General features: G+C 25.3%; 1 protein-coding gene across 1 annotated transcript in view; it reads right to left on the bottom strand.

Moving 5' to 3' along the window:
- Positions 1 to 14,122, bottom strand: part of LOC111618249 (CLIP-associating protein 1-like) — a 184,925-nt gene that overhangs the window by 40,455 nt on the left and 130,348 nt on the right. Inside the window, exons 16-20 of the mRNA XM_023359738.1 lie at positions 12,190 to 12,335; positions 10,193 to 10,328; positions 9,847 to 9,917; positions 9,633 to 9,770; positions 1,256 to 1,450 (exon numbers count right to left, since the gene is read on the bottom strand). Of these exons, the coding sequence (XP_023215506.1) occupies positions 1,256 to 1,450; positions 9,633 to 9,770; positions 9,847 to 9,917; positions 10,193 to 10,328; positions 12,190 to 12,335 (686 nt within the window). The remainder of the gene's footprint in view (positions 1 to 1,255; positions 1,451 to 9,632; positions 9,771 to 9,846; positions 9,918 to 10,192; positions 10,329 to 12,189; positions 12,336 to 14,122) is intronic.

Below are 14,122 nucleotides of genomic sequence, written 5' to 3'. Positions count from 1 at the left end.
CTAACACAGAGCAACACATTTTTGAATACATTTATTCAACTCACTCACTTAACAATGAATTGTCAGAAACATGGAACCATGTTCAAAAAATTTTAAAATATTTAATTTTAATATTTAATTTCTTTTTAACTCACTTAATGAAAAGGCAATAAAAAACTAACACTCATTTTAGCTGAAAAAGTTAATTTTGTATTCTCTATCAATACTCAATATCATTTCTATTTTCGAAGGTTTTATCCTTAACAGAAAATTATAATAATTATATTAAATATTTCAATAATTTGAAATAAAATGCATTAATGATTACAATATATTGTTCCATTTTAAAATAAAGTTATGCAAAGAAATTTAATAAGAATAACTTAAATTACATTAAGAATATTCTTCATTATAAAACAAAAATACAAAATTTATGTATGATTTTTTTGTTTTAATGTTTTGTATTTCAAACAGATAAAAAGTGTACATCATTTTTTAACTAATTAATCAATTATATAATAATACATTTACAATCTTTTTATACATCATTTTTATTTCAACAACCAGATGGATAATGATATTTTTTATTCACATAATCTATTGGATTTCATTCAAATAAATGATTCATATACATATGATTCTTCATTTATAATAGTTAAAAACAGAAAATATCATAACTAGTTCATGAAAATATAGAAAAAATCTGAATTAATAAATACATTCTCCAGGTATATCCAAATCAAGATTACGAATGATAATCTACACATGAATTTATGAAATTATAAGGATTAGAAATGTCAATTTTTTAAACAAATCTAATATTTTACAATAAAAATTAACTGAAATCCAATTTCCAATTTAATAATATATAATTTTACAGTAACATTACATTTCACCTGTTATTATAAAATGCATTTTACTTTATTTCAAACATATTGACGAGATACATAATTTAAATGAATTAAAATTTTAATTATTCTTTTTCATAGAATATGATGCTATTAATTGTTCCATTAAATACTTTGAAATTTCATTAAGAAAATGAACACAGATGCTTTAATCAAAGAATTAATGTATTCAAATTCAATTATATCTTTTACAATATTGAAATTATTTTTTAAATATATTTAGTAATTAAATAAGACTCTCATAACTTTTATATAACAAACTTAAAAAAATTTCTTTTAAATAATTTAATACTTATAAATAGCAATGTGACCAATGTGCTAATTTAAAAATGACATTAAATGGTCTTAAGAAAAATTAGAAAATTTACCTGAGATTTTCAACAGATCCTCCATGACACGAGACACTTGATCTAAGGGGTCTACCAGAGCTATTCAAACTACTGTTACTAGATGAATTACTCATTGATAATTCACCCTGTAACATTCGTTGTTTACTGGTATCTAAAGAATTTAATAAACTATCCGCTTGATCCTTAAAATGGTCTGCAAAGCCCCAAAATGCTCTGTAAAATATATAAAATATCATTAATAACATATATAATAATTTAATTTTTAAATTAAAAAATATTCAATAAAATTTATTATTATTATTATTATTTTTATTTTTATTATTTTCTTCTGAAAGCTGATTGTATGTATAAAGATTGTGGTTGTGGAGATTGTAGTCTGGTGGTAGTAATATATGATTTAGAATACTGAAAAATTCTGATATTTTTCTGTTTATTATAGTTTTACAAATAAAATAATCAAAACAAAAAAAATAATTGCATTAAACCAGGGGTCACCAAACGTTTTTCACAGTGGGCCAGAAACTGAGAGAATGACGAGTGCAGGTAGCATAACCATTTTGTTCAATATAGTATACTGAATACACAAAAAATAAAGAAAACCAATATATTTATTTACCAATACACAAACACCATCACTGCAGCAAGCTCGTAATCACTTTTCTTAGAAACTTCATTGAGGTACTTACACAAAAAGCACTCCAATATCCAAAGTCGCAAAACGTCATCAAATTTTTTATTTCACTGATTTTCCTAAAAATTACATTACTGTCAAATGCAAAAACCAGATTGGACCAATTTTGTCATTTTTACTTACACTTATTTAAATTTTTTCTACATAGTAAGTTCATCTACAATCTATGATATTTCCATATAAATAATTATATTTTAGCTCATTTGTGGCACAGTGTGGCGGCAGGCTGGATGAACTGAGCTCACAGGCCAGATCTGTCCTGCGGGCTGTAGTTTGGTGACCCTGCATTAAACTAACAAAAAGATATGTATCAAATTGTTTAAAGTAAGAAACTGCTGGAAAGTATTGTACTTGTCTGACATAACAGTAAGATTTATCATCTGTCTAACGTTCATTCACATTTTTAGAAACACACATGCATACAACAGTCAAAAGTAATAAATTTTCTTTGATAGTGAGGAAACAAATCTTGAATGCATCATGTGTCATAAAATTTTACATACAAATTTGTCACTTGATAACACTCAAGTTCAAGAATTTCCTTTGCATTAGGGAAATTTTTTGTAGTTAGAAAAATTTCATTTTGAGACAATAAAACTGCATTAATACAAATTAATGTTATTGAACGAAATTATCACTGTGCATAGTTAACAAGAAAAAAATGCACCTTTAAGCTTCGGTGGCATGCTCAGTTTCTCTTTCATCAAAAAGTTTTATCATCTTTTAATATTGTACACTATTTCAATTTAGTACTCATCTTGATTTGAAATCAGATGCAAGACAGTCAAACCAGACAGTCTTTCTAAATTTGAAGTAAGAATGGCTAAACAAGATTCTATAAAATTTTGTACATATATTCAGGATAGTCCTGTAAAGAATATATGCTAATTCTTATTCTATTTTATGAGCTTTGATAGAATTATAATATTCTTTGCAAGAGTAAATAGTTTACATCTGTTTCTTATCATGTCTTTAGCATGAATAGGAAGTTTTTCTTGGAGGCCAGTGGGTGTAAAGTCAACTGTGATATTTAAATACAATAGCTTAAATTTGTGGTCATTAATGGAGAAAATTTTGTTTGAAATGAGACAATGACATCACACAATACATTTCTAGGAAAGAATAATGAATTGATGCATTTACTAAAAAATTTCAGTTTAAAAAAATCTCAGAAAATACCAAACTACTACTACTCAAATCCAATTTAATGATTTAATGCCAAAGGATCAGCTGAATTTGTATTAAGCCTATTATAAATATAGTAAATTAACTTTATAATTAAAATTATCAAAATTAATAAGAAACAATGGTATATCTGCCTACCTCCAGTCAAATTAATTAGTAACTAATCATTAACATAGCCCAATAATTCAGCTAATCTATTGGTGCAAATACCAGAGTTAGAAAAGTATAATTTTGAAATTTTCATTGCAAATTTTATTGATCAAAGAAATTTGATTTAGAACTACAAAGAAAGACTATTAGCTGCAACTTCAATTCTAGCACCTATCAGCTGCTATTATTTTTCAAGTGCTAAGCATGTGGATTCAATTTTCTCATTTCTCTGCTGAACAATAGCATTGTATCAAGGGATTAGTGATGTCATAGATTTGTTCAACTAACCAAACATATACATATTGCAATTTCAGACACACACACACAATAGATATATATAACTTTACTTAATGTATCATTTTCCCAAGCAAAATCAGACATATTACCTGTAATTGAATACAGTATAATGCTGAATAGTTAAGCAGAATACTTGTCTACTACAATTATATAAGATTTATGATAATTTGCTTTCAACTGAAATGACATAGTTGCCATCATTGAAATTATTGTCACTCAAGAGACATAGCAGTTATGGGGAGTCAGTGTAAAAATACACGACTCTGTATTTTTTAAAAATTTACTCTTACTCTCCATCCATGACTTTTAAACTTTCTAAATATATGGCCGAAAAAATGCAATTAGGCAGCATTACTGATTAAATGGAATATCATCTTTAAGTAGCTCTAAAATATAGTTCCATTATTTTTCTTTGTTATTTATATAAACTAATAATCATCAGAACATCAGCCAAATTAATTAGGTAGAAATTATGCTACAAATATTAATTACAAATTACAAAATTAAAAATATTCAGCCCAATTAATTTGGCTGATGATTGGATGATTATTAATACATTAGTTTCTTGGAATGTTTATATATCATATATATAAATTAATTCTATAAGGAAGAAATTGTACTATCTTTTGGCATTAGATTTATTTACTTGATAAATACACACAATTACTTTCAACATTTCAAATTTAACTATCACATTAAGGTGAAAAAAATATTAATTTCATTAATTGGTGTCAGCATCCATGTTTCTGTCAATCCCAAAATATCTGAATTGTCAATCAATTGGAGAAATTCATTACTTACTATTTTATTTTTTAAGCCCTGACAGTTCCAACTGATTATATTTAGGTATAATTTTTCCAAAAAATATTTATAATTTTTATATTTTATTTCTTTTTCATATTGAGTTATGTCATTAAACTTTTCAATGGGGCATATGAATATGAAAACTTTAATAATATTTCAAAGTGGCAATACGAAAAGTTCAATAACAATAAAGTTTAAAAAAACATTATTATGTTCACTTTATGTAAAGAGTTTTTTTTTAAATCCTTATTCAAATTTTATATATTTTTCATCACTTGAGGATGACATTTTGAAATGTCAAAAGTACTTGCATGTATCTAATTCATCAAGTAAATAAATCTAATGCTGAAAGACTACAATTTATTCCTTAAACTATATTCGGCATCTTATGTGAGTATATACTACATAGATTTTTATAAATTAACTCCATATACACCTAAACCCAGTAATGAAAACAATTTAATAACTGAACTTATGTTTTTAATCTTATATAATAAACTTTATTGTATAAAACTTTATTGTATATTATTGTATCTTTATTGTATAAAAAACTGGAAATATAAAATATAAAAGCAATACATCCAGTTTTTGCAATAATTAATATATTTATATAAAGTTTGTTTCATTATAAATAAATATTAATATAGTATATGTTGTAATTTGTTACCATGTGATCATTAAGACTGACAAATGATTAAACAAATACAACCTCACCATAAACTGGAACTGTAATATTTGCAAATTAGACCTAAATTCAAAATTTCCAGCAAATAAAAGTCAAAAATACACATCAAACGTTTTCGGCCACTAAATTTATCGGCCTTCCTCAGGAAATACAAACTGGAAAAACCATTCTATAAATAGAACATAGTTGCCTTTTAAATTTAAAAAAAACGAAAACGGTGTGACATATCATGTATGCCAAATATTATGAGTCTAGATAGCGTTTCCACACTGATGATAAAGGAATGACATCCATATTCATGCAGTTTCCACTCATGCTCGCCTTGTAGATCGCTACTGCTTCTAAAATTTTTTTTAATATTTTGCCTGTTGAAAACCTTGTGTATTAGTTTGGCCTGGTCCCAACAGGGAGAAATCCCCAGATCACTGGCATACTGTGCTAAAGCCGTATTGATGTTACCTTTTAGCACGTCATATTTGTCATCTTTTAGTCTGGCTTGCAGCGATCTGTACGTGGATCCTATATAAGCTAGTAATCTGTCAAACCTCTCATCATATAAGGGTATGTGATAAATCCTAGGAGCAGAGCGTCTTCAGTGTCGTTCTTCGTGTTTGAGAGAAGGCGGAAAACGGTGGGTTTCCTTCTATAGATAAGGAGTACGTTTAAATTATTTGCGATCCTTCTATATATGTGATGTAGTGTCAGTTTGTAGTCTAAGATCACAGTCACAGCTGTTTTTGTTCTTTTAAAATTTAAAAGGCAGCTACGTTCTATTTATAGAATAATTTTTCCAGTTTGTATTTCCTGAGGAAGGCCAATAAATTTAGTGGCCGAAAACATTTGATGTGTATTTTTGACTTTTATTTGCTGGAAATTTTGAATTTAGATGTAATTTGCAAAACGATTAAACAAATATTCAATAGTTTAAACAGTATTACAAAACCATTATGTATGTAATAATTATGTTATTTAACTTTGAAAGAAACAATTATAAAAGTGAATGTATTTTCCTGTAGTTTACTGTTCGCAATAAAAAACTTCCTTCTATAAAGCAAAGATAAATGTATTTATTTAAATTTGATACATCAGAGTATATAAAGGTTTAGTTAATAAAAATTTGTTGGAAACATTAATAATTTTAATTGAAAACAAATTAAAAATAGTTTGTTTTCAAAGAGAAACTATTTTTTATCTAAATTACAATATTGCTGTTCAATTAGTAATTACTGCTATACCATGGTATCTCACTTCCTACTATAATAATCTTTAATATTTTATCCATCACAATATCAAAATAAAATAATCCTGGTACTACATATTTTTCAATGTTAATTTGTGAACATTCAAAAAGTTGCTCTAGTAGAAGTATAAAGTAGAAAATGACTGTATTTTCAATATTTGCTGTTTGTTTTAATGATATTGTGTATAGTTTAATGACTTAACAATAAGCTTGTATCATCGTACTGAAATTTTGTGGTAAGTTTCCTTATAGTAGGTTTATTACCTCTTTACTTGTACTTTTATTACCTATTGTTGTTGTGTTTTTCTGCAGTAATATTTTAATATAAAATGCATTGTCTATTATTTAGAAATTTTCTTCACTATGAAGAAAATTTCTAATTAATTAATAGACAATGCATTTTATAATAGACAATTCCTAGCAAAGGATACTAAACTTATTCATTACATTACTACTGACAAACATATCCTTTAATATCATTATGTATTTGTTGGAGTTTGTAATATTCAATAGCATGCTAAAAACGACTTTATAAGTAAATAGATATTTTTGGAATGTTTTTGTATTATTTGAGGAGATTGGGTGGGGTTATTCAAATAAACCAGAACGAAATAGAATTTTTCTTGTATTAAATAATAGAAAGTAATACTAAATATCTGAATTCCTGATATTTAATGCATTCCTGAAAACAATTCAGAATCAGATCATGGTATGCTGAATAATAAAATTTTATCATGTTCACTATTACTGATTTTTTTTTATATTATCTATCTATTTTATTATTATTATTATTATTAAATATGCATAAAATAAAGTTTAAGTAAACATATTAAAAAAACAAAAGAAATAAAGTAATCTTTTCTAATAAAGATTTGTTTAAAAAAAACATCAAAAACATTTTAAAAAATATTTATTAATTTTTAGACTTACTTAAATTTCAAATCATTGTAATCATAGTCATAAACCCCTTAAAAAAGTAAGTTTTCAAAAATTTTTCATCAAAATAAATATATCTTTGGTTTTGATATATATATATTTTATAAAAATTCAAAGATAAAAATTTGTATTATTAATTCCAATGTCAAANAAGTTAACATCACCATAATTAAGGATATTTTTTAAAAATTCAAAGATAAAAATTTGTATTATTAATTCCAATGTCAAAATTTTCAAGGATTAGAAATTAATTAAATCAATTTTAATAAATTTTTAAAAGTCTTAATTTGCAAATTTTTGCATTTTTTAAAAACTTTTTTAGAAATAAAAATATTTAAAAATCAAAAAACCTTATTTATCCTAATTAAATTAGTTATTGTTTTTTTGTTTATTTTTCTGTCAGTCATCTTAAGTTCATTACACTGTACAAGAAAAGAATACTAACAAAATTTGAAAACATTCAAATAAAAAATCTGTATATACATTAAAAGCAAAATGTTCCATCTCCACCAAAACTGAAACCAATATTTTACAAAGAAGCAGCATGTAAGTAACATGTACCAATACTTTACAAAGAAGCAGCATGTACCTGGGACTCAATGGGACCCCATTGAGTCCCAGGTAAGTCTACAATTCATTCCTTGAAAGGACCACCCATTAACTTCCTCTGTGGGCTTAGCATGAATTGATGAGACGGGTTAACAAAGGGACGAAGGTCTTTATGTAGGGATAGAAAACACAAAAGATTCTACTTTTACTTAGATTGGAGTTGAAGAGATGGCTATTTCTTTGCTCCCACAGCAACTATCCTTTAACTTTGATTTTTGAATAACAACCTTTGGTTATATACACAATACAGATATAGTTTTAGTTTTTATATCTGTATGTATGTGTATATATCAATATATATTCATATATACCTATACAGAAATATAAAAACAAACTAAATCTGTATTGGACAGTGATGGAACATTTTGCCTTTAATATATATATTAAAGGCAAAATGTTCCATCACTGTCCAATACAGATTTAGTTTGTTTTTATATTTCTGTATAGGTATATATGAATATATATTGATATATACACATACATACAGATATAAAAACTAAAACTATATCTGTATTGTGTATATAACCAAAGGTTGTTATTCAAAAATCAAAGTTAAAGGATAGTTGCTGTGGGAGCAAAGAAATAGCCATCTCTTCAACTCCAATCTAAGTAAAAGTAGAATCTTTTGTGTTTTCTATCCCTACATAAAGACCTTCGTCCCTTTGTTAACCCGTCTCATCAATTCATGCTAAGCCCACAGAGGAAGTTAATGGGTGGTCCTTTCAAGGAATGAATTGTAGACTTACCTGGGACTCAATGGGGTCCCATTGAGTCCCAGGTACATGCTGCTTCTTTGTAAAGTATTGGTACATGTTACTTACATGCTGCTTCTTTGTAAAATATTGGTTTNCGTAACTATAGACATAGCTTCAGCATTGTTTAACACAAAAGATAATCAAATTTAAATTCATTTTGAATTTTTTAGTAATTTCATTAATTTTTATTTTATAAATTTGTCTGCTTTTTAAAAAATTTTTCATAATTTTAATTTTAAATTAAGTTAGTTAACATTAATTGAACTATTAGGCTACCTAGTTCTGTTTAAAATAAAGTATAATACAAGTAGTAAACAATGGCTCTAATAACATGAAGAGTCATGTGATTAATAGAAATTGTAATAAAATATATTAGTGTACAAAATACTGAGTTTGCTTAATTGATTAAGATCAATTGATTGATTAAATAAATACAGACCTTTTGATGTTCATAATTAATCAATTGATCTTAAACAAAAATTAGTATTTAATAATTCTGCAGTTTGTTAATTAATTATGTATTACACAAATTAAAAATAATTTAACATTTCCCTGTTGGGATATTGAAAAGAAAGTTTGAAATAAGCATTTTTACTTATAATTTTGAAAGTAATAATTTTGCAAAAGATTTTTTTCCAAAAATATTGAATAAATTTCTGTTTTTGTCCATGTCCGTTTATGCACTTATGCTGTAACTTAATATTCATTGCTACTGTCAATACTCCAACAGCTTCATATTTACCATTTACTGCAAAAATTTCAATTTTTAATCCTATATTTTCCAATGTTGATCTATTGCTGGTATTTTATATAATCATGCAGTTATGAATTTAACATTTTAATGAAGCACTTATTTGGTACTTTTTGTTATAAAAGATACAATGCAAGTAACCACTCAGACAGATAAAAATTTCTATGTATACTTTATGCTAATTTTAATCAGGAGATTTCTATCAATTACATATTAACAAATTTAAATTTTTTTAACATCTAATCTTAATGAGACAAAAAAAAAAATTAATTAAAAAATAAATAAGTCATACTTTCTGGAAAAAGCTCTTGCTTCTGGATCAGCATCACTAATACCTTTCTTAATAGCATCTTGTATATGTGCTACATGTCTTTCTAACGTATGAGTAGGCCATGTGTGTAATAACTGGTCAAGAAATTCACAACATATTCTAAAAGAAAAAAATTTTTATATTTTTGAAAATCATTAATGTAAATAGTTTTATCAATTAAGTTTTCAATATTTACCTCCTAATTTCTTTTGATTTGGATGTCATGTTATAAGTTATTATAGGAATTAACCTACTCACATGAGTATGCTGTAAAAGAGATTTAATAATTAAATATGTAAATTTCAATATTTATAACGTAATCATTTTTGTAATATTCAGTTTTTATTAAATTAAAAACAACTCATAAAACAATCATTTAATTTTTTATGTAACAAACTAACTGGATAAATATACTATGAATAAAACACACCTTCAAGAAATGGTCGAAAACGTTTTTACTTTATTAATTTTTATTAGCTGTATTATTAAAGGTGTGTTTTATTCGTAGTACAATCATTTAATTTTAAAAAGTGAAAAATTACCTGAATAATAAAACGTATGGCAACAATTCCAGCTGAGGACATTATTTTGGCACTATTTGGAATCAAATTTATTAGACTAGGCAGAAGTAGTTCAGCAAAATGATCTAATCTTGGTCCAAGCTGTTGTGATAAATACCTTAAAATATAAAACATTTGATTAAATTTTAATCCAAATAAAACAATAATGTATAAAGTTAACATCACCATAATTAAGGATATTTTTTAAAAATTCAAAGAATTCTTTAATAATAATAATATCTTTAGACATGCAAAAGTAAACTCTCAATCTTTTATGAGAGATTAAAATTAATAAAATGTATGTCTACTACATTTAAAATTCAAAACATTTTTCTTTAAAATATGAAAACAAGTGTTATCACTAAATGTTCTATTAAAAAAAAAAACAAAGTATTTTCCTTAATTACATAATTTTACTAAAATATAGAATGTATTTCTCAATATTTTACTGTTTTGTCCAGTTTCTCATTAATTTGTTTAATTAATTATTATTCCCTTCTTATTTTTTTTTAATAATATCCCACAGATTATAGGTTAATATCATTTATTTATTTATTTCATTAAATTTACAGGAAAAGTATGGTTAGACATTTGATTTCCACCCCCTACAAAAAAGTGTATCTTAAAAACAAATAACAAACCCTAAAACAAAAAAAAAATAAATCTTAAAAGAGATGCAATGCTTTTTTACATTTCATTTTAAAATTGGAAAGTTAAGATATAAAAATTATTAAGGTTTTGCAATATACATTAAAAGAAAATCATTGGGATATATTTAGGTGAAAAAAGGGGTAAAAATGAATGATGATGAGCAAAGTTTTCTTGATGGAATTTGGAGTGAAAGCCAATCTTGATAGATAAGTCCATTAAAATATTTGTAATATATTAACCAGTCAAAATATTTAATTCTCTCAAAGAAAGATAGGAAACTCAAATAAATTCTAGCAATATTAGTGTCAATAGTGAAAAGCATGTTACATACATGAGTTATATCTTATTAATTATTTAATTTAATAGCAGAAGTAATCTTGTGTAAAAGGAAAGGTGCAGAATTTGATCAGATGGTCAATCCAAAATCAATACAAGATTAAAAATTAGCATAAAAAATGGTCTGCAATGCTCTTTTATTAAAGATTGGCTTACAGAATTGTCATAAAATTCCATGTCTGATAGCCAGAGATTTTACTAGTTTATCAATGTGATTTTTGAAAGAAAGTTTGGTATCAAAAACAATGCCAAATTGCTAATATAAGTTACATAAATAATTGGATTAGAATTGAAGTAAAAAACAAGTAATGGAGAATTACAGATCAAAGCATAACACAAAACTACTGTTTTTTCTGTATTGATTTTCAGGTTAGCAGATTTAAACATATTTATTAATTAATAGCTATCAGACTCTAAGATAGATGGATCAGAACAAAATAATTTTATATCATCGGCATAAGCTACATATGAAATTTAAGTTGGCAGAAATGGTTTAAATATATTAAAAAGAAAAGGCCACTAAGAATAGATCCTTGTTAAATACCATATACAGGAACAAAGTCAAAGAAAGTATAATCACCTATTTTAATTTTATAAATTTTTAATAGGAATTAATTGTTCAACCAAGAATGAAGCGCAAGATAAATATCATATTCACGTAGTATTTTAAGAAGGATATTAGGTAATACAGAATCGAATGCACTGCTTATATCAATATATACTATGTAACATAACTGCTTATTTTCAAAATCACTAATTATATAAGACAAAGTAATAAGTTTGTAATCATAATGAAATTAAAATAATAAATTAATCATTTTATTGTAAAGAAGTTCTGTGATTAAGAAAATGTTGTTAAAACACTTTCCAGTTATTTTCATGAAAAAGTTTTAGAAAAAATTAATTACTGAGAGAGATAATTCCAGCCAACAAAACTAGACATTTTTAACTAAAACAATGATAATTAAATTAGAACAAAATTATATACTTACGCTATAGTAATACATGCTTCTCTTACAATTTGAGAACGCAAATCTTTTACAGATAATTGGAATGGAATTTCTAACTGACGAATACTTTGATATAGTTCATCATAGTCAGGTGCACCAGCAATTAATACACTTCTTAATCGTTTCATCTAAAATAAGAAAAACCTTATATATAAAATTATTCAAAAGATATTTTAAAACAAGTATCTTTTTTAAAATATCTTTTTTAGTTAAGGCATAAATGAAAGACGATATCTAAACTAAATTTTGTCTATAATTGATATTTAAACTGAAAAAAAATTAATCCAAATTTTTTACATAAATTGTTCATCCATACAAATAAGTATTTATATGGATTTATACTTCTTGTATCATTTTATCCATAAACTTTGTGTCCACTTTTATATTAATTTTTGAAATTACTGAATATAATAATTATACTTTTATTTTATCAGAGATTTATTTTCAAAAATTTATCTAAATACTATTTGTATATCAATTATCCCTTTCAAAACTAATCAACTTTGCTTATTGTAATCACTCTGGTAATTGCTTAAAAGGATAATGATGACTTATAACATTAATTAAGCAGAGTAAGTAAAAAGCACAGCAATGAGAAGAAATACTGGTTTCATTGACTAGCATAAAAAACACACAAAAACAATTATAAAAATTAAATTTGAAGATTTATTATTATTATTGTTAATATTATTAATTAATATATAATTCACCCACTGTTGTTTGTTACCAACTTTAATACCAGCTTATATAAGCAGCTTCATAATACCAATTATATAAATTATTATATTCCAAGCAATTAATGTTTAAAGCACTAGTTAAGACTAATAACAGTTGCGTGTTATCAGCCACATGTTCAGGCTAATAGCATGAAAGAGCTTAAAGTATTTTTACCTGATAACGATTGCTTATTGCAATTAGAATTCAGCTAAGTTTTTATAATATACTTTAACTTGAACGCTTTAAAATATATTAATTTTAATAGTATATATTTAAGAGTATTATCATGAATAATACTATTAAACATATACTAAATGTAAAATAGTATTAAGTATTGAGTATTACATTTATTAATAATGAAATAATAGATCTGGATTAAATGTGTAATTAGTTAGCCAAGTTATAGTGCAGTAGTTAATCCAGCTCTGTCAATTGACTATTATGATTTTGGCTTGTTTTATATACTGCATTTAGCTTTTTTAAAGTTAAATTTTTGTTAATTTTGAGATATATTATTTTCATTTGTTGTCTTCCTATTTTTATGATTATTTTTTGGATAAACTAATCAAAATATCAGTGCTCTTTGGATCTATGGATCTACTTTCTAAACTGAAAATAAACATCTTACATTTCTAACATATTCCAATTTTTTTAAGAAGTCATTCTATTTCAATAAATAACTATGATACACTAAATTGAAATACAATAGAGCATCAATTATCCAACTCAATTGGGGACTCGGGTTGGTCAAATAACTGGAAAAATCGGATAACCGAATAGAATAATAAAAAAAATACATTATTAGTATAGTATATTAGTATATCCCATGTAATTAGTATATCACTATTAACCAACTTCGCGTTGAATTTTCATCAATGTTAAGCCTAACAATTTTTTTTTAAATAATAATCGTCGCTATCGTATCGTTAAGAATTATTTTTAAATTATTTTATTGCTCACAAAACAAACAACCACTCATAATTAGAAAATTAAGTCTCATTTAAATACTGGTCTCCCTTCAATGGTCGAGCCATGTTGCCAGCTAAAACACGCAAAAATTTAACAAAAATAATATTAAAGTAGCCAAGACATAGCCAAATATTGTAGTGCCACATCACTATCGGACATTTGAAATTTGCCGACTAGAACGGTCGGTTAACCGATGTGACGGTTAATCGGGGGTCGGATAATCGATGCT

The sequence above is a fragment of the Centruroides sculpturatus genome, unplaced genomic scaffold (assembly GCF_000671375.1).
Source record: "Centruroides sculpturatus isolate CEXI.00-Female unplaced genomic scaffold, Cexi_2.0 scaffold69, whole genome shotgun sequence".
Taxonomy (NCBI): domain Eukaryota; kingdom Metazoa; phylum Arthropoda; class Arachnida; order Scorpiones; family Buthidae; genus Centruroides; species Centruroides sculpturatus.
This window is presented reverse-complemented; position numbering and strand designations above follow the sequence as displayed.